The sequence below is a fragment of the Drosophila simulans genome, chromosome 2R, assembly GCF_016746395.2.
Source record: "Drosophila simulans strain w501 chromosome 2R, Prin_Dsim_3.1, whole genome shotgun sequence".
Lineage (NCBI taxonomy): Eukaryota > Metazoa > Arthropoda > Insecta > Diptera > Drosophilidae > Drosophila > Drosophila simulans.
In genome coordinates, this window is record NC_052521.2 from 21,359,616 (window position 1) to 21,384,788 (window position 25,173).

The window sequence follows — 25,173 nt, forward strand, 5'->3', positions numbered from 1 at the left end:
GCCCGGCCAGGCCGTATTGATTATTGTGATCTGCCGTGTGCTCCGCTCTGGGGGTAATTATGCAGCCAGGGGACCCAACTCGCCCCAACTCTTTGCGGGAGTAGGGTTTTCGTTTCGGTTTCGACATGGGGATCGGGATCGGGAATGGGGATGGGGGCTCGCCTGTCATTTATTTTAAACGATTCCTTTACACATGTCGGAGGCTTTCGCCGCCAACGTCGCCGGTCCCCTGCTCCCTTAGCTCCCAGCTCCCAGCTTCGTTTTCAGCTATATAGTAGTACAGCTCGGCTATAGCTTCTGCCGACGGAGGCATGCCAATCATTTTGCGTTGATGAAGTGCGAGTGTGAGGCAAAAATGTTGTTCCAATAAGTTCAGTCACTGGTGCTGGATGCCAGAATGCCAGGAAGCGAGGATGCCAGGAGGCAGGAGGCAGTCCGTCAGCATTTCAGTGCCTCAGTTTGGCAGTCGCAAATCGCTGATCGATTGTCGGGGGCAGCGTGTTGACTCTATCGTTGCACAAACGGAGCAGCTGAAGTATTGTGTCAACAGCGAATGCACTCAATTTGATTCACGCGGCATTTACTGGCGTGTCAGCAATTTGAAGAAAATCAATCAAAAGTGTGTAGGATATATGGCCAAACATGGGGGGGAAAATGCATGAGGGGAATGAGCAGAAGGCCAAAAGGATTTCGATTCGTGAAAGTACACACAGTTCAATTAAAAGTGGAGAACTGAGTAAACATTTGCAGTAGTCGGAATATTATTATCACGCAAGATTCATAGATTTTTTACTGCTATTCTACGCAAACCAAATATTGAATGCTACCCGAATTTTCAACCCAATTAAGAGCACATTTCCGAGCGAAAGGCCTAAGTTGCTGCCAAATTAACGTTCGATCGCCGTTCGAACAAGGGCCCATTCTGCTCGCCCAGCAGCTAAGTGACTTGTTCCACCTCTTCGCCAATAATTAATTTGTTGAAAATGCAACGCCGACTCTGGGCCACCATGGGCGTCGTGGGGATGGGGATCGGAGCTGGCGGAGACAGGGGCAGGGAATCCGGACAGAGGCGCACTGACAGGCGGGCAGCGGCCTGCATTATGCATGAGATTGGACCTGGAGCCAGGTGGACGGCGGATGGATGATGGAGGCTGGAGGTTGGAGAAGGGGCGCCTTCAAGGTTGGCGGTTGTCAACTCGCGAAGCTCTGCCGCCCTTCCTCTGCCGACGGAGTCTCTGTCGCTGCCCCAACTGCTCCACACTGATTAAGTCACTAAAACAGGCGGCTGCTTTTCTAACTAATTTGCTGTTAATTTGTTGCTACGCTACGGCCAGACGCAACTCATTTCCTTCCTGTCACAGGGCAAAAATGCTGTTTAACTTGCCTTTTTCCCTCGCCTTCTGCCGTCGGAATTCCGGGAAAACCCCCTCTCACACACTCACACTCAGGTGAAGCCAGCCGAAACGCAAGGCGCGTCGGCGGGGGAGGGGCGAGGGGCGATGGGGAAAGGGCGGAGCACAGCAAAAACTAATTTGTTTATATCAGCAAAATGCATAATAATGCCAGCGAAAATTTCATAACAATTTCGAGCTGACATTTACGAGGCTTCTGGTTCGCTACCTCTTGAATTACAAAACAAGAGGAGCGGAGTATTCAAAAATGGGTGGGCTTAAAAACAAGTGAGTTTCTTAAAGTTGATACTTAATCGTATTAACAATTCACAACTTGAACATAACTTAGGAACACTTATTGCTATAAAATACTCAAAAAATTAGTTAAATAACACATGTGTTCCCTTCTCTGATTCCGCTGCAATTAATGACTTAATCCCCGAAATGGACTCCACTCAGCCGCAGCCTTGGCTGGTAACCGATACTGCTGCCCCGGAGTGGCCCTAATCACTCGGGGACATGTGTAATGCCCGGACCCAGCTGCACATGCACTCGAATCGGCCAACACTCGCCTGTCAAAGCGTTTCCAAAGCATCGCCTCGTCGCATGTTGCATCCACTGCAGCTACCGAGCAATCCCCAGCCCAAGCCGCACTCCACTGCACTCCGACGCCTCCGTGCCACTGCCACTGCCACTCGGATCTAATGTTTATCTTCCGTGTTTCGGCCAGCTCCGATTTCTTGCGGGGCACTTTGCATGCGGATGGCTGGCGGGGATCCCCCCTTCCGAGACGCGGCCGAGTGGCGCTCAGGCTTTCCACCGAAAGTCACGTGCGGCACATAAAAATCAACGCACATCAGGCTGCTCCGCCGATTCTGGGCTCTTGTTCTTGTTCTGGTTTTCATTGAAAACGAAATCCGAAAATCAAAATGTTGGCGCGACACAAAGCAACACAAGCCATCAATGGGGCAGGCCCAAAGCGAGGGCATTAATTAGGGGAGAGCCAAAGTGTATGTATTGTTTTTCTTATGCTTATTCTTATTCGTATTCGTATTCTTTTTCCCATACCCGTTAATCGCTGGGTAGAAGGGGTATGACCCGTTTGGGGTGGAGTTCGTAACATAGGGTGAAGTTTTGAAAAAACAATAAACTGGAACAGCAAACTAATAGGAATCCTTAAGTATGCAGCATAGTTCCTACTGGAATCAATGTTAATCAACATTTATGACGCACACCTTACTGTGTCAGCAGCGCTTGTAAGTAGGCAGCATCTTCGGCGGCAAGACTGCGTAACGGGTATCCAGAAGTCGGTGCCCCAGTGCACCGTTCCGTCTTGCCGTTTTTCGGCCTTTGCGAGCTAGTGTGTGTGCGTGGGGGCGACTTCGGGCCGTCTTCGGGACTTCGTTGGGGCCTTCTTCGTTCCTTGGGAGCTGCCGCTGCCTCTGCCGCTGCCGGCGTCGCCGCCGCCTCAGTCGCTGCCTCGGTCGGCGCTGGCGCTGGCGTCGCAGTCGCTTCCTGCTCTCGACGCTCGGGCTTTTTGGCTTTCTTTGCGCACGACTCTCGGGCATTTTGCGTTTGCACGTCAAGGCAGGCGGACGACGAGGACGAGCGGCGAGATACTGCGGAAACAAGTGGCAGCCAGTGGCAAGAGCTGAACTTCCGCACCCGGGAAACGGTCGCGTGTGCTCCGAGTGGAAGTACGGAAATTCGGAAAATTCGCAAAATTCGGACGTGTATTCGCCGAGTCGGGGAAGCGCCGGCAAGTGCCCGCTGAAGAATCGCAACTATGCGTGCGACCACAAATCAAAATACGAATTTATGAAAAGTGCTCGCTCGCCAGGCAAAAGTAAGAGTGCTCGTGCGTGGGCCATCGGCTAATTGCTCGTGACTCGGCAGCCACAGGTGGTGCTCCTGCCCCGCCACGCCCCCAGCCGCGCCGCCCACCGGCCAATTGTTGCGGCACACGCAGATTCGCAGAAGCGTAATTAAAGTGGGACCCCGGGCGAAAGGTCAGCGCCAGCCGCAATTAGCAAATCTAACAGTTCCGAGAATCGACTCGCTGCAGCCCCATTAATTGGGGCCCGAATCTCCAAAGAGCAGAACCGACGCACAGCGAAACTCCCCCCACCCCCCAAAAAAAAAAGTCGCAAGGAAATTCATTTTTATTCTCTGGCCGAAGGAGAAAAGTGGGTGGCTGCTGGGGGATTCTTGGGGCTTTTGGGGGACAGCAGGCGACGTGTGTCAAAGGTTTGACAGGCCTTAATTGAGCGGAGGACAGAGAATCAGGAGGCGAGTCAGGGTGGTTTGGGGGACAGGGTGGTTGGGGTGGACTCCGGACGAGGGCCTCGCATCTCGGGATTTTCGGATTTACGGACTTACGGATTAGAAGCGAAACGCAATTTATTCCTCTTCGGGGGAGGAGGAGAATTAAAAGTCGGGCAGAAACACAATATCTTGTATCTCAGCGCATTTGCGATGCTTTCATTCAAAGGAAAATTGCGAGGGAAAAGCAAACTACAGCCATGAAACTTTTTAACGTAATTAGGAGTGGTAGAGATGTTGGGAGTATTATTTCTATAGTTCTGCAAAACAAGTGGATTAACGCTAGCACTAGACTTACACTAAACTTACTAAGAAAGTGGAGTGTTTCCTTTTTAAACGGGGACTTGTGTTCATAAATTATCAAGCAGAAAAAGCTTAATTTTGTGAAAAGTTTCCGATTCAATTTAATCTTATTAAGTAGACTATTCTGTACATTTTGGCCGCCAATCAAAAGTTGCCTCTAGTTCAATTAATAAACATGCGCCAACAAGAAATTAATCCAATTTGCCGACCATTGAAAACATAGTTATAGAGTGCGCCAATCAAAAAGCAATTCATTTATCGAAATTTGCAAATCAATTTAGCCGCAGAACACGCACTCACAGGTTGTTCCACCTAGTCAAAACCCAAACCCAAACTGCAATCAAAGAACCAAACGAGTGAAAAATAAATATACAAAAGTGAACTAAAGCGAAGGAGCACCATGTCGCCAGGAGTGGAGCTGCTGCTGTTGCTCTTGCTCAGCGCGTCGCTGCACGCGGAGATCTCCCACTTGCCGATGGCCAGCAACCGCATCATCCTGGACTCCACGGAGCTGCTCCAGAACCCGCTGATCCCGGACGCCGGTGTGCCAGCGGCCAGGGCGACGCCACTTCCGCCGCAGAAGTGTCCTTCGCTGCAGCGGTACCGCAAGATGCTGAAGGACTTCGACGACCTGGAGGACCTCTACGTGGACGTGCCCGTGCACATAGCTCTGGCGGAGCGGCAGAGGAAGCGGTGAGTGCGGTATTTGGCTTGTGCTTTCTGGCTTTCTGGGCTTCCGATGATGGGTAGCAATACGGCTAAGTGCGCTGGCGACGCCGCCTGCCACACAAATCAAATTACGGCCAAACAAATGCGAAAGATGGTCAGAGGAGCCAAACCCAGGGGCGCCTCTCCAAGACTAAGGAAAGCCAACAAAGGCGGGAGCAGGAGCAAAAAATAATTTATAACCACGACGTGTGGCTGGCCAAACAAAAAACATCCACAGCCAGATTTTTTACGCTCCTCCCAAAGTGTGTGTGCATGTGTGTGTTCTCCTCTTATTTGTCTAGTGTGCGATTTTTGTTGTCCTCCCAGCTGCCGCCACAAATCGCACTGTGGGGTCAGTCTGGGATACTAGTGAAACCTCTTGATTAAGTGTGCCACTTTAATCAATGGATTCTATCTTCTATGACTGGATCTTAATAATATAATTTAATCCGGATTCTGATTAAAGTTCCCTTAGTTCGTTAAATTTATAAATTCGATTATCCGGGTTTTCTGTGGCACTCCAGGTATGGATTTTCGCCAGCCACTTTAAAGTTTCTGCCAGCACACCAAAGTTCCGCACACTTCACTCTGCCCCACTGTTCCCACTGCGTTGCACGTGGCGTATGAGTAACGTTCTTTTTTTTTACGATTTTCATTGGTTTCCGATGGGCCGCAGCTTGGGCCTGGGTCAAAAGAGGCCCGTCACGTTTTCGCTTAGGCTCTGGCTGGACTCCGGGATTTCAGTTTCCATCTTCTCCAGTGAACGTGCACCCAGTGCGCTTGGCTTTTTCCCGTTTTTGCGAAGCGGGGAAACTGGAAGCCCTCGGCTCGTATAACACTCGATCATTTGCCACAGAATGCCAGCAAACATTCAAATTAATGTCGTGGCTTGTCGTCAACTTCTTTTCGGTTCGTTTCTGGAGTTTTTCTCCGCATTTCCCCCCTCTCGCATGGAGTGTGTACTGGGCATCGGTGTCGCGCGACCCGGCGAGAGTGCTCCAATTGCCCAAGTGAGGCTCGAGTGACCAGCCAGCGGGAATCTGGAGATTCGAGATCGGAGATGCGGGACTCGAGATCCGAGATGCGAGATCCGAGAGCCCAGATCCATCACTAGAACCAGAGTACGTGACGTTCGGCTCGAGTTGCCCGGTTTGCTGAGCGTGTGAAAGGAGCGAGTTGGCACTGTTGCTAAAGAGTCGAAGCTTTGGCAAGAATCGCGTTTATGGCGCGTGCAACCATTAAGCGTTTTGCTAGAATCAGCAGGCCATGCCCATACCCATACCCATTTCCATACCCATACCCGTTCCCATTCCCACTTCCATTCCCAATTCCCATTCTCAGTGGCCCCGTGCGTATCCTTCCACGCCATGCCGCCAATCAAGGGGAGGACGCATTATACTTTTGCGCAAACAAATCATAAATATTAATTTTACGACTTAATTCGACGGCGCAATATGCGCTCCCGTTCGCATTGCGTTCTCAATTCCCATTCTCAGTACCCAGTTCCCGATTCGCAGTCGATCATTCAGGACGCGGATGCCACTGGCGGCCACCTGTGGCATTCGCTAGTTGGGGCAGCCAGTCAGTGGCCTGAAATCAAAACAAACCCCAAAACTGCCGGAAAGGTGATTGTGTGGTTACCTGCGGGGGAATCGCCTCGACAGGCGGATACCTCTTAATGTGTCCTAAATATAATTTAGATTTTATGTGAGCCAGTATTGCATGCCTCTTTAGATCCACATGGTTAATAATGCTGCTTATTTTTTGCCTTTTTATTTAATTGAGATACTTTTATAGAACTCCCACCTTTACAATTTTCCATGCATTTTCCCATTATTCATAATGAAATGCTTTTAATTCACTGGTCAAACTTTTCACTCCGTTACGAAGCCGATCCACCAACTTATACCCCCCTTCCGGCTGATTTGTGCAGGGAATGGAGGCAGAATGTTGTTAATATGTTGATGCTGTTGTTTGATTGTTGTTGGCGTTGCATTTTTATGTGCGCCGCAGGCTCGGGCGTGTAAACAACTTTTATTGCCGGCCGGCACTCGGCAAACCCGCCCGCATCTCCAGTTTTATGGCGTGAAACTATTTATTTGTAAGCGCATCAAAGGAGCCACAGCCCCAGCAACAAATTGCCATAAAATGCGAAGCATAATTTAGTTTTGGACTTTTTGTTTTCGGGCCGCAACTCAAAACTACGCAGACCTTGCCGGCCAGCAAAAGCAAAACAAACTGAGTTTCGCACAATGACCAATGCCCCATCATCATCATCATCATCAAACCCAGCAGCCACATCCACATCCACATCCACATCCACATCACATCCACATCACTTCACTTCACATCGTCGTCATCGTTCTGCGCCGCCAGAAAAGATCTCCGGCGAGTGTAGTGGGTATAGTATTTTTAGCACTTGTCAGAGTACGAAAATACTCGGCCAGACGCAGTCCGTCTGAGGTTGGGTCTGCGGAATGGGAATGGGAATCCGAGTAGAAATCGGAATCGGAATGGGAAACAGCATCAGCATCAGCATCAACATCAGAATCACAATCCGCAGCGAGACAACCAAGTCCAAGCCAAAGCGAACCGAACAGACAGAGGGGCGTCGCTCCTAGTCGGACGACTCATCACCATAGTTCAATAGTCTAAAATTTCCCCAAAACTAGAGGAAAATGCAGGGTAGTCGGGGGAAGGGGAAGGGAAAGCCATTTTCGAATTACGGACACTAAGTGCTCACTGTGCCCATTTCGGTGTGAGTAATTGAGTGCGTCTTTGTTTCGCATTGTTTGCGGCGTGAATCACTCACAGAATCAGTATCAGAGTCGGAATAATAGAGATATCAAATAATTGTTATGTTCTTGGCCGACAACAGGATCACGAGTGAAACGGGAGACAAATGGGCTAGTGGGTGAACTCCACTTACACTTGGCTTTCCCGTGCCGGCGGATGATTACTCATCCGCCACTCAATGTCGGCCACAAGATCCATTAATGAAACAGATGATGAATTGTCTCAACAAGTTGCCATGGGAATTTTCCAAGGCGCCATCTGATTTATGACTCCAAATATCTAGTATCTGGCGGATTTTTTTTGAATTCTGAAATCTATATGAATTATAGATTTTGTAGATCCCATTAAACTGGTCATTCGTTGTTTTAAAAGTGCGTTCCTTCTTGAATTTTATTCATTACCTTCCATGCTTTCATTCGAATGGTTTACGCTCCATCAACCTATTTTACTACCTATTCAATGGGAATGGACAAGAATCAACGAATTTATCCCCCGTAACTCACATAATTCGGCAAAAGTTGTCCCTGCTCCGTGGCGCTACTTTCAATTCCATTTGGGATATTTTCCAACTGAAACTTGTGCCATCTGATATCCGAGCGATATTTGTTTGGCTGCCCTGCAGTAACTTCCTTTGCAATCAGCGAATGCGCCACTTATAGGGATATCTGCTTAACTCGTTCTTTATCTCTGTTTACGCCCAGAGTTTTCCGGCAGCAGAGCAGCTGGGAAAGCTGAGGCTGATTGTCAATTTGCGGAAAGCGGGGGGAGGTCGTCCACTGCGCACTGCCCCGCCCGCCTCCACTTCCATTCCCGATCCCAAGCCCAATCCCAGAGGCACGGGCACAGACTCCCCGCCGTTGTTGTTTGCAAAAATAGAATTTTGTCTCTGATTTTAAGTATTTCGCGTGAAAAGTAACAGAAGCGACCCGAACGGCACGGACCAGACCAACCACACTACACTACGCTACACTATGCCATGCTATATAGACTATAGACCAGACAAGCGCCCCAGACATCGCAGGAGGATGGAGGATGGCGGATGGGGGACGGGCTTGGGGATTGCCAGTCGGAGTCAGTGTCTCTCAATTGCAAATTTATGTGAATTGAGTCAATTTTATCGCAGCCAGCTAGGGAGTTAGTTTGGGTTAGTTTACTTTTGACTTGTTTGTCCCTGGAAAACTTTGCGTCGTTTGACTGGCGTAAATCGAACGACTGGAGCCACTTGAACTTGGCGCTGCCAGCGGTTGTCCTTTGCTGCCTTCCTCCTCCTCCTCCTCCTCCTGGCCCTCCTCCTGTCCTGCTGTTCGCTCGTGCTGACCAGCTGGGTTCGCCAGCTGTGGATCATTAGCTCGCCGAGGAACGTGAGGGCGGCGCAGCAGCTGCCCACCACCAGAATGAAGAAGGGTCCCTTCAGGTGCTCCGTGGTCAGGACGATGGCCGTGTCCGGGAACTGGGGGCGCATCTTGTTGATCCTGTTGAGGTACGTGTTGTTGTACCTGAAGTCCGCGTCGATCTTCTGGAAGATGCCCACGTCGCGCATGAGGCGGATGATGCTGTTCATCTCGAAGAGGAAGGGGAATCCCGCCTTCATGATCATCTGCAGCGGACTGCTGAAGACGTTGTAGGGAAAGGCGTATATGACATCCGCCAGGGGACTCTGCATCGTGTACATCCGGTTGCTCAGGATGCACCGCTGGCCCCACTTCACCGCCTCCAGGTTCTTCGATTGCGGAATGAACTCCGGCGAGATGTTGTATCCGTTGAAGATCCACATGTCGTCGTCGTTCTCGAACCAGTCGCGGCTCTCCTCGTGGCCACCGAAGGGAATACCCGCGGCCAACACCTCCGTCAGCTCGTCCAGCTGGTGAAGGTAGCCGGGATCCTGGAAGGTGCCTATCATCTTGGACGTGTACGTAGCCACCACGTTCAGGCCGTACAGGGTCAGGGCCATGAAGAACAGCCTCGTCGTCTCGCAAATGGGTCGCTCTTGGACGGCTATCGATATGGATACGGCCAGGGCATTAATGGCAGTCAGACTCAACTGTTGGTAGTACTTCGGCTCCGGCAAAATCTTGACCAGGGCGAACCAGAACAGCCAGCAGATTATTAGGATCAGGATGAAGCCAATCCAGGTGTAGGCTTCGAAGATGCCCACCATCGCCTGCCAGGCGGGTCTTCTGTCGGCCATTTTTATGTACCAGGTGTGCGCATCCTGCAGATAGGTATCGGATCCCCAAAAGTGGTCCGCCACCTCGTTGTCCGGATAATAGCCGCCGAAGACAAAGTCGCACTCGTTGTTCTGGACTTTCCCCAGTAAGCCAGTCCAGTTAACTGGGCCATCCATTTCACCACGTGACTCCAGGCTGCAGGTTTGGTTTACCTTAACAGTGGAATATAGGATAGTTGTTAGCTTAGCACAATAAGCTGGACTTTTGCAAGCAAAGAGGATCTTTAAGTATGTAAATGTCCAATACTCACATCGAATTTCAGTCGATTTTTCATGAACCCCAGGATCCTCATTTCCAGTCCCAGGATACAGTCGGCCTCCACAAAGGGAGCAGAGATGGAGGAGCAGGCAAAAAAGGTGCAGTTCCTGGGACTGAAGCCTGATACGTAGTCCTGCATGGAGGCCTTCACGACAGCATTATTGGGGTAAAGTTGGCCATCGTGGCACTGGCCCACGCTCTGGACATTCAGAATCCTGCAGTTTACATTGCTGTAGTAATCATTGACCAGCAGATTGTAGTTCATGGAGGAGTTGGCATAGAGAAGAGCAACTCGGTGCACGTAAAACATTTCCATGAGGTCCTTGAAAATACTGGTGGCTACGCCAAGAGGATAATTCCGACAACTAGCATTATGAAAGAGCACCAGGAAACGCGCTCCTGGATTCCAGGATCGCATTTTGGCTATTTTTTTCGCCATCAGCTCTTTTAATCGATTCACCGAGTCCACCACTATCACATAATTGTCCGCTAGGATCAGCTCTCCCTGGTCTTCCGTCCCATTCGTGATGTTGTAATCACTGGCCACGCGCATCTGGAAGAGTTCCTCCCTGTCCGGCGGACCTGGATTCGTTACTGCTTCGTTGATCAGCTTGCTGAATCCCTCCTGGATCTGATCCGCCGGACTGGACAGATTGAAGGCGTGCGTCAGCATCAAGTTATAGGCTCTGGTGAAGCGCTCCGTCGGCTTGCGAAAGAAGAAGATTTGGGCGAAGCTATCGAGGCAGCTCACTCCGGCCTGCCACACATCGGGTCCCAAGTCTTTTTCGGGCAGCATGAAGATCACCGTGTTGGCCGTCTCATTCGAGGGATTCACTATGCCCTGCCACAGGTTGAAAGTCTGCCCCAGAAAGATGATGATGATGACACCGGGATTATTACACCACATTATTGCTTCTGTCACGTCGGACAATTGCGAATTAACTGCGGCTGGTGTGAGTTTCAGTGGGAAGGTGATGTGACTGATGTCCTACATTTGATTGCATGGGTATATCGGTTAGGGTCTGGGGAAGTATTAGAGCCACTCGGTGCCTCTGACTGATCCATCGCAAATCGCTGTAATATGATAATCCGTCCATTAAACAACCACTGCTGGCTTGTAAAAGTGCATTAAGTCATTCTGCAGTTTCGCGTCCGGAAGCGCATTCAACTTTCGCCTTTGGCCGATGTTTGCCTTGTATAATTGACTGCTGTCAGCGTGCCGACAACGAGGATGCCCCCAGCAACAACAACAGAAACAACAACAACAGCCGAAAACAACAAACAATCGCCATTGCAACATGCAAGGCTTAAATTAAAGCAAATATTTGCTCAGTCGCAGCGGCGCCGCCGCCAACAATGGTCGAAATGCATTAAAACACTCCATCAATCCGAACCTTTTGGCAGGGCGGCCAAAAATACGACGGACTGCATGGTATAATGGCTATATGGCTATGTGGCTATGTGGCGCACCAACTTCTGTTCGCTCGTCCGGATTGCGGGGGATGATGACGAGGAGGATGGCCCATGGCGTTGGCCGGAAGTAGCCGGTCATAAAAATAAAACTCGAGATGGCCGGCCATCTCGCCAAGTCAATGAGTCATTTGCTGCAATAGAATGGCCATCCTGTCCTGCCCCTTTGGCAACTGCATCCTTGCCAGCTCGAAGCTCCCAGTGTCCCTGTGTCCATGTGGGTGTATCGGCGAGCTCATTTGTCTTAGCAGTTTGTCATTAGAAAAATTGCTCGTAAATTTCGCATTTAATTACAATACAAGAGCCAGCAAGTTCAGCAAAGGGCCAGTGCCCAGGGGACTTGAACTCAATCTTTGGCTGCAACAAAGTTGCAGCGGCATCGGCGAAGATGGATAAACAAAGTTGGCGAAAGGACAAGGGCAGCCGAAGAGGGTATACCCTTTCGGATGACCAATAGTCAAACCAACTGGCAAACGAATGGTGACTAAAAGTATTAAGTAAGAGATACAAAAGTTGTAATTTGATTAGTTATTGTTAAGTTAAAAGGCAGCAGTCCATACATACGCCTCATCTAACCAAGCTGATCCTCTAGTCAGGGTATGGCCAAAAGCCGCTGACTCATTTGGTTCAGTTCGGCTCAGACAGACGGCAAAACAAATTGCGTGTGATAATTTAGTGTCATCATTTTTGACAAAGGGCGTTAACAGCTCACTTACTCCGCCCCTCGAAGAGCCGCCTTCATCTCGTTCTCCGTCTTCCAGATTTGTGCTGAACCTGAACGACTCGACGCCGCTGACGATTCGCTTTTCGGCGCCCGTGGGCCGCAAGATGTACTACAATCAGACAGGTAAGTCCGCCCCTTTGTGGAGCCGCGTACCACCACCAACCCGCCACTAACCCGCCACCCCACCGCCTCTGCAGGAAACCCCCTACGGCCGGCGGCAGTGGCACCAGGGCCAGGTGTGGCTGTGGGCAGTCTGGTGCTGCCCTGCGCCCTGCGCGGCCAGTACGACCTCTTCGTCCTCGCCCGCCACTCGGGAGCCCTCAAGGTGGACGCCCTGGCGGAGCATCCTCAGCACGACTGGCCCCTCCTCAACGCCACGCACCGGATCGCCATTCGCACCCAGAACCGCGTGCGGAAGCGCGAGATGATCGTCAAGTGGGAGAGGAGGTGAGATCTAGATGATTTTATTACAAGGATCTATGTGTAACTTACTTATCATTATTCAAAATCGTTTCAGCAAGTTTGATTTCCATGTCATGCACTATTGCCTGGTGATTCAGAGACTCTCCATGGACACGCCACGGATGAGCTTCACCAACTTCTGCCAGGCGGTGTCCGCCTACACGGACCAGCGACCCATGACTCCCAGTTGCGCCGCAGGCGGTCCCTTGGAAGGGATTTGGGGTGCTCCACCCCAGCGGGAAAGGAGACTTAATCCCCGGCAGAATGTGCACATCGTGTGCACGGGGAAGAGGCGCCAGCAGCTGCTGCGCCGCCTTCTCCCGAGGAGCAGTTACCATCTAGACCTGTTCGGAATCCACCAGGGTCGGCAGAACCTCACCCTGCGACTGGCCAGCAGCCAGGTGAACTTCAACCGTACCCAACCCCTGGCCCTGAAGCAGCAGGCTCTGATGCAACTCAAGATCGGAGGACAGCACGGGAAGCAGGTGTACAGCTTCAAGGTGCCGCAGACGACTCGCCAGCTGGGGGAGCCGTTCATGAGGCACCTGTTGATCCCTTGCTCGGGCAGCGAAATCCGGGTGAAGCTGCTGCGCCAACGCAGCGAGGTGGGAAAAACGGAGGCCTTCTACAGTCCCACTTACATTCGGCAGAAGGGAGTCCTACCAGGGGAGCGCTATCTCATGCGGTTCGAGCCCAGCAACGACGACGAGGCGTTGCGAGCCCAGAAGGTCATGGTAGGGAGACCATCAGTCCGCGGACTATGTGGCCTGGCCGAAAGTAATGCTTACTCCTATTTCCCAGGTGGCCCTGAGCAGCGAGGCTCTGTTCCGGGATTTGCCCGAGCTGCCGCAGAACACGACAGTCTTCAATGTGCGGACGCGGTGCAGTAGAGCCACCATTGCCTGGAATGGCTCACCGGATGAACGGGAGCTGAGGTAAAGCGAGAATGTGGAGTTATGTGTGTGCCTTCTTTTAAACTAAGTTTACTTGCAGCTACTGCATCATAGTGTTCAACCTGCCGCAGCGCAATCGCAGCGTGGTGGACTTCACCAACTACTGCATGGACTTTGTGCCCAAGCGGGTGATGCAGTACAGGAACTTCGAGTGGATGACCTGCAGGGAGAGGCAGCAGAGGTGGGTCCTGGCACAGCCTATATGTAACGATATGATAACATGATGCACTCCCCCACAGTCCCGACAACATCGAGACGGAGACCATACTGAACCTGATGCCGGGCTCCAGCTACCTGGTCTACGTGACCGCCAACCTGAGCATGGGCAAGCCGCTGCCCTACCAGGCGCTGACCCTCCACATGGCCAGCCAGTGCCTGGACGGATCGCACGAGTCCTTCTACTAAGCGCTACCAGTGGTGGTCGTAATCCCAATCCAAACCCATACCCAAGCCCCAAAGCTTCGCTGCATTTTCGAATACAAACACTGAACTATCCGTCGTTGTAAAGCTACCTTATCCACTACGATTACTACACTATCCTACAAAAACTACGCTGGTTAAAAGACTATAGCTCCATATACTATATATATATATACAATATCGAGGCATGTGTTGTGTGGGCGAGTGAGTGTGTGCGTGTGACTTCTGATTGAGTTGCCATTTGATTCCAAGTATTTTCGAGTGCTTAGTTTTGTAATTTGTAGCTAGCCGTTAATGTTTGTATAAACTGTTTCATTGGTTTCCCACTCCGCTTTATTCGATAAGCTCGTTTTCTAGATTTTAGCCTTAGCACTCCTAGTTTAATGATTAAAGTTAGTTTCGCTGTTAAGTTTACACCGTAGTCGAGGCGTCTTGAGTAGTTCTTTTGTACATTAAGCTTACACTTAGCTCTACATTAGATATACCATGTCGAACCTACGAGCCTGCGAACATACGAACATATATGTGCGTTGAAAGCGTTGTATTTTTTGAAGCCGAACTTATGCAACCGAAAGGAGACAATAAACAAATGTGCTATAAAGGACGAAAGTGTCGCAAATAAATGTGAACCACTGCTAAAGAAGACCGATTTGCGCAAGGTGTTTTACTCGGCGGCGGCGGCAAGAAGCGATTGGGGCACGAACGGCGGATGAGTGATTGCCACTCGTATCTTCATCATGACGATGGCGTGTGCAACGAGCTGCGCATAATAATGACAGCGGATGGCAATCTGAACGATAAGCGGCACCCGATAATGAAACATTTAACTAACCCGTCGGTAGTCGCTGGCCATAAATCTGTCGGCAGTCTGCTCGCAGAGGCTTTTAGGTGCGGACCCCTTGCGCGGCATACTTTCGGGCTTCCGTTCCGTTCCGTTCCGTTCGCCAATGGCCCTGCTCCACTACACCTTCGACCAGCTCGAGTTGTACCTAGAATGGGCGTTCGCCCAGCACGGAGAGGCCACGCCGAGTCCCTCGATCCAGCCGTATCCGGGCGTGTTCGTGGGCGATCTCAGCCAGCTGAACCGCTTCAAGCGGCACGCCTTCTCCGCCGTCGTGGGCACGCTCTTCGTCCTCGCCTTCTCCGGCAACCTGAGCACCCTCTACGTGAACAGCCGCCGGAAGCTGCGTCCCTTCTTCCGGGCCTGCCTCATCTCCCTGGCCTGCAGTGACCTCGTCTCCAGCGTCTTCTGCACCGTGTCCTACATGGCCCAGTTCCAGGCGCAGTATCTGCAGCTCTGGGTGAGTCGACAGGGATTGAGCAGACTCAACACAAGCTAATCACAAGTCTCCTTAGACAATTGGTGGCTTCATGTGCAAGTTTGTGCCCTTCATAACCACCACGTCGGTGTTGTCGGGCAGCCTGACCCTGGTGGCCATCGCCTTGGACCGCTATTTGGCCGTGATGCGACCCGTGCTGGGGTTCTGGAGTCCCGACAAACGCTTCAGCACTCTGTGCATGCTGCTCATCTGGGCCTGCTCGATAGGATCTTCTGGCCCGCTGCTGGGCATCTACGACTACCGGAAGATCTATCTCTTGGATGTGGAGGACTCCGGCGAGGAGAGTGAGGAGGTGGCGACCGCTGAGCCCGAGGAGCTGGTGGTCACCGAGCTGGAAGTGGTCCACATGTGCCTGGCCGGGGACGTAAGTCAACGACTGGATTATCGCTTAATACAGTTGACAGCGATTAAGGGGATTTGGACGGGGGATGTCAAGTTGTTGAATCAATGTTCCGATTATCTTATCAGCCGCGTCGAAAACAATTTATGCAATTCTATAAATATTCCGTTTCAGCACGACGTCGGACTCTACTACGTCATACTGTTCACCCTGATCTTCCTGCCGTGCATAGTGTCCTTCCTATGGCTGAATGCCGTGATTGCGAGGCAGCTCTGGCTGCGGAGGCACTACCACCAGGAGCAGCAGGTGCAGCAGCAGGAGCCCAAGGAGGGTCAGTTCAAGACCATGGCGAATGGCGGGGACCTCCTGATGCCCTCCACCTTGGTCAGTGCCGTGGGAGTGGCCGTGCCCTTTGCGCTGGACAACACTCCCTTGCCGCCCAAGAGTCCCGTCAAGGCTCCTGGGAAGAAGACCACTGCTGCTGCTCTGGCCAGGGAGGCCAGGCACCGCAGGATGGTGGCGGTGGTGCTGCTGATGATGGCGGTTTTCATATGCCTTCGACTGCCCGCCTGGGTCTTCCTGATCATGCGGCTCTATGGATCCTACTCGGAGCCCATCGACTGGCTCCTGTACTTCAGCTTCGGCATACTGAACCTGTTCAGTTGCGCCCTGAACCCCATCTTCTACACCTTCCTCACCCAGACCATTAGGACCGTGACGCTGGTCAAGCACAAAATTCAGGGATTCCTTGGCTGCCCGCTTGGTAAAGTGCCGGATGGCATGCCCACGGATCAGATGGACAAAAGCAGGTGCTGCTGCGGCCTGAGGCCACCCACCTTCACATGGAGGTGCCATCCCAGCCGCGATAGGGCAGCAGCCACGGTAATCAGGGATGTGGACCAGCCAGATCCGCCCTCCGACCAGGTGCAACCGGATCCGAGTAGCCTGCGGCGGTTCCTCAGCTACAAGCAGGAGGTTTTCAGCATTTACAAGCAGTGCGGTGACTCGTCGAGTGCGTCAATCGAGTCCTCCGCCTGATAGGCGGTGGTCATAAATCACCCGGGTGCATTTGTCGGATACGGGGGCCAACGGTTAGCAGAACCCCAGAACTTGATTGATGGATGGATCCACCCCCATTCAGTCGGTACAGGCGCAAAAACGGTTTGTCACGGTGGGTATATCACCCACGAATACATTAGTACGCATATAAGATATAAGCTCACATATTATGTACCTCATCAAATGTGTAAATATGAGGAATAAACGAATGGGTGTTGGCAGCTAACTAACCATTAACACTTGGCACAATCGAGATCGGCAAGGTTTCAGTCATTATTGTGACGAAAACCTAAGACCTTCTAAGTACCACTTTAAACTATATATAGAGAACCTAAGCTAATTGTGAGATTAAAATGCAATAACGCCTAAAGGTGCGAATATAACTATTTTTAAATATTGTTAATTAAGAAATACTAGTTAACTGACATATGTGATTAGTTTTGGTTCAGACAGACTATCTTTGTTATTTCTAAGAACGTAGTAATTAGTTAGTGGAATTAATTAGTCACCGAAACTTAAATTTGACTAATTTGAGTCATGCCCAAAAAGAGAACTGGCCTGACTAAGATGCTCATTATAGAGTCAGCAGATCGTGGACGAGACAATGAGCCCGCAATGCAATAGAACTAGATTGTATACTAGATACTTCCGTTTGGAACAATGGTTAACAGATCTCGTGAGAGATAGAGCTGAAAGCAGTTATTTGTCAAATGATGGGCACGCCAGTTGAATTTAGCTATGCGGCGAAAGCTCTCTCCCAAACTCTCTTCCCATGAACTTTTGTAAGCCGCAGAGCCCGAAGCTCGACTCAAAGCTGAAATCTGCGTTTTCTGGCATTCAGTGTCGGCGGTTCGCGGCGAGCGGTTGGATTCGGATTCTTTGGTCGGTGAGACGCGAAATCTTCTGTGCGGCGGGTGAAATCTTCGGCAGAAGAAACAACAAAGCGACAAGTGTGGAGTGTGGAGTGCATACCGTACCGAAAAGAGATAATAATTCGGACTGTAGAGTCGTGAGCCAAACAAATGAATCGCAAATAAATGAGGGCAATCACCGGAGCAGAGCTGCGAGTTATGGCACAATATTGCCTATAAATAGTGTAACTGAAGGAAAGAAAAAGTGGCAGCCGTCGAAGAAAACACAAGAAACGAAAAGGGAAAGAGCCGAGCCACAAACAAAGCTGAAGAAAACAGAAATCGAAAGAACAAAGGCGGGTTCGTTGTGGGTCAAGAACGAAAGTTCGGCCCAAAAGTGCCCGTTCCGTATCGATTGTGCATTTTCGAGCGGTTTTGAAGAGGTAAATATGCGAAGTCTGCGGCTCGATCAGTGTTTTGGTTAGGATTCGATTCGATTCGATTCGAAACCAGTTGCTCTACACTGCTACACATTTCGTCAGAAGCAACGCGTCAGGAAAAACACGTTTGCGCATTTCACTTTGGGTTTCTTAACTTGTCACGCATGCGCAGACCGTCTTGCGAAATCCCAGCCTTGTTTCACTTTTCCCTGCCCATTCTAAGGATCACCAGTCCATTCGTTGCTCAGACCTGTATAGTGGGATCCGTCCAAATGGGAACTTCTGGTTACGCGGCTTTGCGCTTTCGTTTGGCATTCTGTTCTCCGTTTCTATTTGCGTGCAGTTTGCTGTAAGCCAGCCAGCTATTCGAGGTACGATGTTGGCTATGTGGCTGCATGTTTAATTAGCCCCCGCTAACCAAAGTGTTCGGGCCACAAAAGCAAATAAATGGGCCAGTATTTGGTCATGACGAGGCTGGCCAGTGGCCACCATCCCGTCCACTCGAATGGCAATCAAGTCACACGCACTCCCCGAAGCTTGACCATGAATACTAATTCGCTGGAGAGGAGATCGAAATGTCTTGTGGTATTAGATCGGAATAGCTCACTTTTCTAGCACCTACGTGCCTTAAATAGCAATTAATTTCTGTACAGTCATCCGTGAGTCGGGCTAAATGGCCCGATTCTGGGCCACATTCTCCCGATCGAAGCTTTCTTTTGTGAAATCAATTAAAGACTATCAATCACTCTTGGGAAAATACCCACGAATTTCCGAGGGAAAGAAAAGAAACTCACTTTCGTTTTCATCTGGCTAGTCGCTCCCACCACCCGTGTCTTTCCTAATTATTATAAAACCAGAAATGTCCATTAAAACATTACATGCAGCGTGACCGCGACTGCAGCATTATACAATAGACTCTAACAGCAAAGCCAACAAGATGGGACGCAGTGCGTCGGGCCCTGGGAGATTCCGATTCAGATTGAGTTGGTAAATGGTAAATGGGCAGCCATGGGCGGGGACCCACTCCATTTAGCACATGCCCGAGTGTTTTGGACACAACAAAGGCGGACGAGCGAGGAAATTATTTTATCAAAAATAATTTCTAAAGAAAGTGAAAGTTTGTCGGGCGGGCTCACATTTTTTCCCGTTGCGGGCCCTTTTCTCGCCGCAATCGAGCCCGAATGAATGGGGCTAGCCCTCCAATACTGTGAATGAGAAAGCTGGACAGCAGAACGCTCGGCTGCAGATGGTGCGTGCGTGTGCCAAAAATCCAAATCCAAATCCATTCTTCCGACCACGTGCTGCAGGTGTAGCATACATAGATGTGGTCGATGGAACCGGTTGGCCAAAGAGTCTGGCTTTCGGCTCTCGACCGCGCTCGTCTTTTGATAGTTTTGTAATGCCTTTTTGATGGCTGTAACTTGACCTGCATTCAGCTGGAAATTAGTGTTGTCCTCGGTTAACCTTGTCCGCGAAACGAGTTTCCCGCCATCTGCCCCCATCAAATGTGTTAATAATGCATCGCATCTTTACTCCGGCCAGGCCCGTACCGGCGCCCTAGAGAAGCACTTTCGATTTTCGCTCGAGCCACCGCGGCAAATAAAAAGTGCTTGCACCCTCGGCTATTACAGTACGCCGACGATTTCTCTCCGCGTCCAGAGGCCAATGTACCTTCGTGCGACACTTGTCCATCGTCTGGCTGTCTGCCTATCCGCCATGTCTGGCTGGCTGGCTGGCTCCAGCTCCATCTCCATCTCCAGCTCGAGCTCACGGATCACGGATAATGTGTGAGGAGGCATGGTCGGCCAATTTGGCGTGGCCATGCCAATTGGTCGGCATTGAGCGGGGCGCATAATGTGGGCCTGGCCCCCCACAAAACACGGAGCACCCAGAAAGCCGCCACCACAAACAAATCAATTGGCTTCGGTTGCTTTGTTTACTCGCACTTGATTGTTACTTTGAATGCCGTGTCATGTGATACAAAGCTGTTTGGATGGGTGGACCATCAACTGGATGTCTCTAGATGACCCTGGGTCAAAGACGCCTATTAAATTCATTAAATGTCGCATACAGTTGTAGTTACAAAAGTCTGCCTTTCCAAGGAACTTTAATCATAGGAAAGGTGGCATAATATTCATAAGAAATCGTGGACAAGTGTTTAGTGTATCGCTTGCAAGTTTATTCCGACCAATTGAATTCAATATCCAAACACTTAATCTAAGCCATTTCGTTGTTTAATTCCTGTTTACCCCCTACATATTTATTTTGCGTGTTCAACGCGTTATTTAGTTCACACTGATAAAGCCATTTCCTCTAAAAACAACTGCAGCTTGATAGCGCAGTGCCAACAAAAAATAAAAAATCTGAGCAAATAGTGTACAAACTACATCTGGTCAACAGATGCTGATAAGGCGGTTGATAAGGCCATCTCGGAAATCAGTGAGTGAGCTTGTAGCACCCGATATAAGCTCATATTGTAAATACAGCGCACATGAGTCGCCGGCAACTGTGGACTACAAATGTATCTGTCAATCCAAATAAAGCGCCGCCACAAATACATCTAATGTGGATGCATCGGGAGGTGACATTCCCCGATCTGCCGACTTTGCCGATGATGTTGCTCCTGTTTGCGGCTGTTGCTGCTGTTGTGGATGCTTCTGCTGCTGCTGCTGCTGTGTTGTGGGCGTCCAAACATGTCTGCCATTACAGCTAACGAGATTTTAAGTGCTGTCAAATGTTGATGAAAGCGACTAACACCAGCACACAAATTGAAATTTAGATTCGGAATCCCCAGTGACGAGCCATCGGAGGGGTCAAGTGAGGAGGGTCGGTTGGGAGTGGGCAATAGGATTTGTGGCCAAGCAACGTAATGCGACAAAAGCCAAGGGGCAATTTACGGTCTGCATGGAGCAGATACCTTTATGGCTGAATAAATGAGCAGGATTTGCAAACAGGTTTGGTTCATTCATTCTGGCTCAGTCATGGCAGCAGATGTAATAACTCGGTAAAACAGGATTTGACTTTTGGCCTGCAAAGGTGGAGGGATTTCCCTAGGAAAAGCATAGAATACACCTAACACATTGCCCCTTGTCTTCTGAAAAAGTCGGAAAACTCTGCAAATATTTCCATTGAGCTTGCAAGTGGGTAACCACTCAAGAGAGAGCTATTAAAGAGTTATAGCTGCCGGTTTACTTATGAGCCTGTCCCCTGCATTACATAAATGTTTATGATAGTGCCCATAAATCAGGCAGCGAAGAAACTGCATGCTGACGACCAAAACAAACCGAAAACGTTGATGAGCCACTGAACATGCTCCTACCTTCGGAGGCGGCGTAATGAAACCCGTTCCACAAAGTAATGACTCTCCAATTTGCTGTCGCTTAATACGAGTATTGTTGTTTTCTTTTTCCGGGTAAACCCTGTTATGTAGGTCAAGCCGCATACTCCAGTCCACACCTGGTTGAACCTGGCGTAGCGAAGTCCAAAAGTCCGCACATTATGACACAGCAACAGCCGCCGTGGCCGAGTCCCGGTTCCAGCTCCAGTTCCAATCCCAGGGGAAAATGCTGGCTCATCCTCGTACTTATGGCCGTGCTCCCAATGGTGCCAGATGGTGAGTAGATGATGGGGTTGGCATCAAGTCAGCGTCTAACTAAGACTACCTCCAGTTGGAGCCCTGCCCTTCCTGTTCTCGCACATCAAGCCGCAGATCAACTGGACGCAGCCGGAGATGGAGAGCTGGGTGATTGAGGAGCAGCCGCGCAGCATCGAGCCCCACCTGGAGCCAGTGCTCCATCCGAATCGCACGCACCGCGCTCTGTCCTCGGACAGCACGGATGCGGAGTTCCTGCAGAGGTTGGTCAGCATGCGGCACAACCAGACGGCCAGTTCCAGGATGCTGTGGTACGACGTGGCCGGCGGAGATGGGCTGGTGTACCCACCGTTCGTGGACAAGGCCCTCAAGCTGCTCAACCTCAAGCAGGTGGCCTTCGAGATCGAGAACAGCGTGATGTCCAAGGTGACCTGCACCGCCTGCAGAGCGGGAGCCGGGATGCTGCAGCATCAGATCCAGTCGGGCAAGACGGATGCTGAGCTCATTCGCATGATTACGGACTACTGCACCAATCTGAACATCCAGAGTGCCCGGGTCTGCCAGGGCGTAGCCCAACTCTTCGGCAGCGAGCTGATATACGTGCTGAAGAGGGTCAACCTGAGTCCTGATGAACTCTGCAGCTTTGTGATTGGCGATGGTTGTGCGGACGTGTACAATCCCTATCACGAGTGGGAGGTCATATTCCCACCAGTGCCCAAGCCACCTCGCCTCGCAGATCTGCCCATTCCCATGGAGGCGGCTCCCTTCTTCAAGGTCCTGCACATTTCCGATACCCACTACGATCCCCACTACGCGGAGGGCTCCAATGCGGACTGCAACGAGCCGCTTTGCTGCCGACTGAGCAGCGGTCGTCCTGCCACGCCCAATGCAGCTGCCGGAAAGTGGGGCGACTACCGCAAGTGCGACACCCCGAAGAGAACGGTGGACCACATGCTGTCCCACATAGCCGAGACCCACAAGGACATCGACTACATTCTGTGGACGGGCGATCTGCCACCGCACGACGTTTGGAACCAGACTAAGGAGGAGAACCTGGCCATCATTAAGGACACTGTGAAACAGATGGTCGAAATGTTCCCGGGAGTCCCCATCTTTCCTGCTCTGGGCAACCACGAAAGCGCTCCGGTGAACAGCTTCCCACCGCCGTATGTTAACCAGGTGGACATATCCATCAGTTGGCTCTACGACGAGCTGGACATCCAGTGGCGCCGGTGGCTGCCCCAGAGTGTGACCCACACGGTGCGGCGCGGTGCCTTCTACTCGGTGCTGGTTCGACCTGGATTCAGGATCATCTCGCTGAACATGAACTACTGCAACAACAAGAACTGGTGGTTACTGCTCAACTCCACGGATCCCGCGACCGAGCTGCAATGGTAAGGAGAGCTGACAGAAATAAGAGCTACATTTAAAACGCTCTACTTTTTCAGGTTCATTTACGAGCTGCAAAGTGCGGAGTTCTCCAACGAAAAGGTCCACGTCATAGGTCACATTCCACCAGGACACTCGGACTGCCTGAAGGTCTGGTCTCGCAACTTCTACAAGATCATATCTCGCTATGAGAGCACAGTGACTGCTCAGTTTTATGGACACACGCACTACGATGAGTTTGAGATGTTCTACGATCCGCACGATCTGAGTAAGACCATATCCTTCGGGCCAATTTCACAGGACCCTAATGCACTCCCTCTTTCCAGACCATCCCAACGGCATTGCGTACATAGGACCCTCCGTATCGCCCTATTACGATCTGAATCCCGGCTATCGGATCTACTACGTGGATGGTGACCATGATGCCACGACGCGCCTGGTCATCGACCACGAGTCCTGGATAATGAACCTCAAGGAGGCCAACCTGTATGGCTACCCCATTTGGTACAAGCTCTACACAGCCCGAGCGGCATACAACATGAAAGCCCTGCGTCCCAGTGATTGGAACAACCTGCTCAACGAGCTGACCAACAATCAGGAGCTATTCGAGCTGTACTACAAGTAGGTGGCTCAGATGGCTCTATGTGTATTCTATACAGTTACGGGTTTTCCTTCAAGATACTACTGGAAGAACTCCCCGGCGCGACCCACCTGCGATGCGGAGTGCAAGAAGAGGCTCATCTGCGACTGCCGGAGTGGGCGTTCCCACGATCGGAAGCACTTCTGTGCCGAGGTCGAATCGAAGATCGACGAGGAGTCTTCTAAGTCCTGGAAGTCCTGGTTCTACAAGGGATTGACCAATTCGTAAGCAATGTTTATGTCAAGTTCGTGTTTCTATGGTGTAGGTGGCTCACACAAACTAATTTAACTCGAGTTGTAATTGTAATCAATCACATAGTTTAAGTCATTAGATATTTATTGCTATTTGATCGTCATTTGGCATTCACAAAACAAACTATTACTACATAATAACAACCCCATTTTATTTTTCGCACTGGTGTGGTTCATGCAACAACTAAAAACCTAAAACATATGACCGAACAGCGCCGAGGATCGGACTGAAGAGCCGGCCACCACCACCGATGGCTATGGGCCTTTCGATGTGGTGATTGTTAACGTTGGTGGTTGATTTACTAAGGAATAAGGACCCTGTACATATCACTGGTGGCCAGAATCTGTAGTGCCCATGACAATAAATGACCTAAACATTTACCCCCAAACTCTTTCTTCTGCCCAAAAGCTATAGCCTTCTGTCCTCGATCACATACCTGCCCAAATACCTGCTCGGATATCGCTGATTCCGATCTGAGATGATCGTTTGAGGTCATCCAACTGCAAGTCAATGCAATCGCAACGAAGGAAAACTCCTACCCCATAAGTTTACTATGTGATAACTAGTGCTTAAAACCATTTGTCTTAGTGTACGTTAACGCAATGATGTCCCAAAACTGCCTGCTTTGAAACCCTACAATCGCCCTTCAGAATCTGAGTCAGTGAAGAATAGTCATTTATCTGTAATCGAGTCGATGCTGTTGCCCACTCCGCAGCATTTGTGGGCGTGGTATGTTGCGCGCTTCTACGCAATGGATATTGTCGAGCAAATTACCTTTTAGACACCTAATTGTAAAGCTAACCTAGGTCTTAACTTAAATAAAGTGCAATTATTTTTATAAAACATAAGATGTTTCTTTCTTTTGGCGTTTGCTTCAACCTTCTTCATTAAGCTATAAATTCGAATTTAAATTCAAATTTACCAGTGCTGGAAAACACATCCCTGCGTTGTTTTACAGCACAGTTCTTAACAGCGACTTAACAGCGGACTGTAGTGTTACGTTATGTAGTACTTATCGATATCATGCAGTGACTATCTGTAATCGGCGTAATGTCTGGAAATAGAGCGGGAAAATTCAAAAACGAATCATTTGATAACGTATAGAAATTACCAATGCTATGCGAATTGCATTTTGTTTTTTGTTTGTAATCTTGCTAAGAATCTTATAAAGCAAGTGTTTAAAACGAAAATCTAATATTAATAAGACATCATTTTTTGATAGACAAATTGGTGAT

General features: G+C 50.2%; 4 protein-coding genes across 9 annotated transcripts; 3 read left to right on the plus strand and 1 right to left on the minus strand.

The window, feature by feature from the left end:
- The first annotated feature begins 2,943 nt into the window (after positions 1–2,943).
- LOC6736036 lies at positions 2,944–14,684 on the plus strand. Of its 4 annotated transcripts, none has more exons than XM_016168879.3 (8): positions 2,944–3,400; positions 4,298–4,709; positions 12,238–12,323; positions 12,398–12,647; positions 12,718–13,396; positions 13,464–13,597; positions 13,656–13,796; positions 13,855–14,684. In XM_016168879.3, the coding sequence occupies exons 2-8, from the start codon at positions 4,417–4,419 to the stop codon at positions 14,018–14,020; spliced, it is 1,749 nt and encodes a 582-aa protein (XP_016029431.1). In that variant the 5' UTR covers positions 2,944–3,400; positions 4,298–4,416; the 3' UTR covers positions 14,021–14,684. The 4 variants fall into 4 exon arrangements, with proteins under 4 accessions (XP_016029431.1, XP_016029428.1, XP_016029430.1 ...); XM_016168876.3 differs by having other exon boundaries at positions 2,944–3,237; positions 4,240–4,709; XM_016168878.3 differs by having other exon boundaries at positions 2,944–3,237.
- LOC6737526 lies at positions 8,671–10,913 on the minus strand. The gene is made up of 2 exons (XM_039292111.2): positions 9,999–10,913; positions 8,671–9,900 (listed from the first exon to the last, which is right to left on the minus strand). Exons 1-2 carry the CDS (start codon positions 10,911–10,913, stop codon positions 8,671–8,673), a joined length of 2,145 nt encoding a protein of 714 aa, XP_039148045.1.
- An 84-nt stretch (positions 14,685–14,768) lies between the features above and the next one.
- On the plus strand, positions 14,769–17,757 carry LOC6736037 (gastrin/cholecystokinin type B receptor). The gene is made up of 3 exons (XM_002082903.4): positions 14,769–15,336; positions 15,392–15,739; positions 15,890–17,757. The coding sequence occupies exons 1-3, from the start codon at positions 14,983–14,985 to the stop codon at positions 16,751–16,753; spliced, it is 1,566 nt and encodes a 521-aa protein (XP_002082939.1). The 5' UTR covers positions 14,769–14,982; the 3' UTR covers positions 16,754–17,757.
- Positions 17,594–24,781, plus strand: LOC6736038 (sphingomyelin phosphodiesterase). Of its 3 annotated transcripts, none has more exons than XM_016168880.3 (7): positions 17,594–18,068; positions 21,496–21,678; positions 21,734–23,051; positions 23,106–23,314; positions 23,373–23,667; positions 23,725–23,910; positions 24,151–24,318. In XM_016168880.3, the coding sequence occupies exons 2-7, from the start codon at positions 21,564–21,566 to the stop codon at positions 24,233–24,235; spliced, it is 2,208 nt and encodes a 735-aa protein (XP_016029433.1). In that variant the 5' UTR covers positions 17,594–18,068; positions 21,496–21,563; the 3' UTR covers positions 24,236–24,318. The 3 variants fall into 3 exon arrangements, with proteins under 3 accessions (XP_016029433.1, XP_016029436.1, XP_016029435.1); XM_016168883.3 differs by lacking the exons at positions 17,594–18,068; positions 24,151–24,318 and adding exons at positions 21,386–21,419; positions 24,347–24,781; XM_016168882.3 differs by lacking the exon at positions 17,594–18,068 and adding an exon at positions 21,386–21,419.
- Positions 24,782–25,173: the final 392 nt, after the last annotated feature.

Bases quoted from the DNA above. Each gene is read 5' to 3' on its own strand.
- LOC6736038 (XM_016168882.3), top strand. The intron at 21,679-21,733 runs GTGAGTAGATGA...GACTACCTCCAG, and splicing joins GCTCCCAATGGTGCCAGATG to TTGGAGCCCTGCCCTTCCTG. The intron at 23,315-23,372 runs GTAAGACCATAT...CCCTCTTTCCAG, and splicing joins CTACGATCCGCACGATCTGA to ACCATCCCAACGGCATTGCG.
- LOC6737526 (XM_039292111.2), bottom strand. From the start codon at position 10,913: ATGTGGTGTAATAATCCCGGTGTCATCATCATCATCTTTCTGGGGCAG. The intron at 9,901-9,998 runs GTGAGTATTGGA...TCCACTGTTAAG, and splicing joins AAAATCGACTGAAATTCGAT to GTAAACCAAACCTGCAGCCT.
- LOC6736037 (XM_002082903.4), top strand. From the start codon at position 14,983: ATGGCCCTGCTCCACTACACCTTCGACCAGCTCGAGTTGTACCTAGAA. The intron at 15,337-15,391 runs GTGAGTCGACAG...AAGTCTCCTTAG, and splicing joins CGCAGTATCTGCAGCTCTGG to ACAATTGGTGGCTTCATGTG. The intron at 15,740-15,889 runs GTAAGTCAACGA...ATTCCGTTTCAG, and splicing joins ACATGTGCCTGGCCGGGGAC to CACGACGTCGGACTCTACTA.
- LOC6736036 (XM_016168879.3), top strand. From the start codon at position 4,417: ATGTCGCCAGGAGTGGAGCTGCTGCTGTTGCTCTTGCTCAGCGCGTCG. The intron at 12,324-12,397 runs GTAAGTCCGCCC...CCGCCTCTGCAG, and splicing joins GATGTACTACAATCAGACAG to GAAACCCCCTACGGCCGGCG. The intron at 12,648-12,717 runs GTGAGATCTAGA...AAATCGTTTCAG, and splicing joins ATCGTCAAGTGGGAGAGGAG to CAAGTTTGATTTCCATGTCA.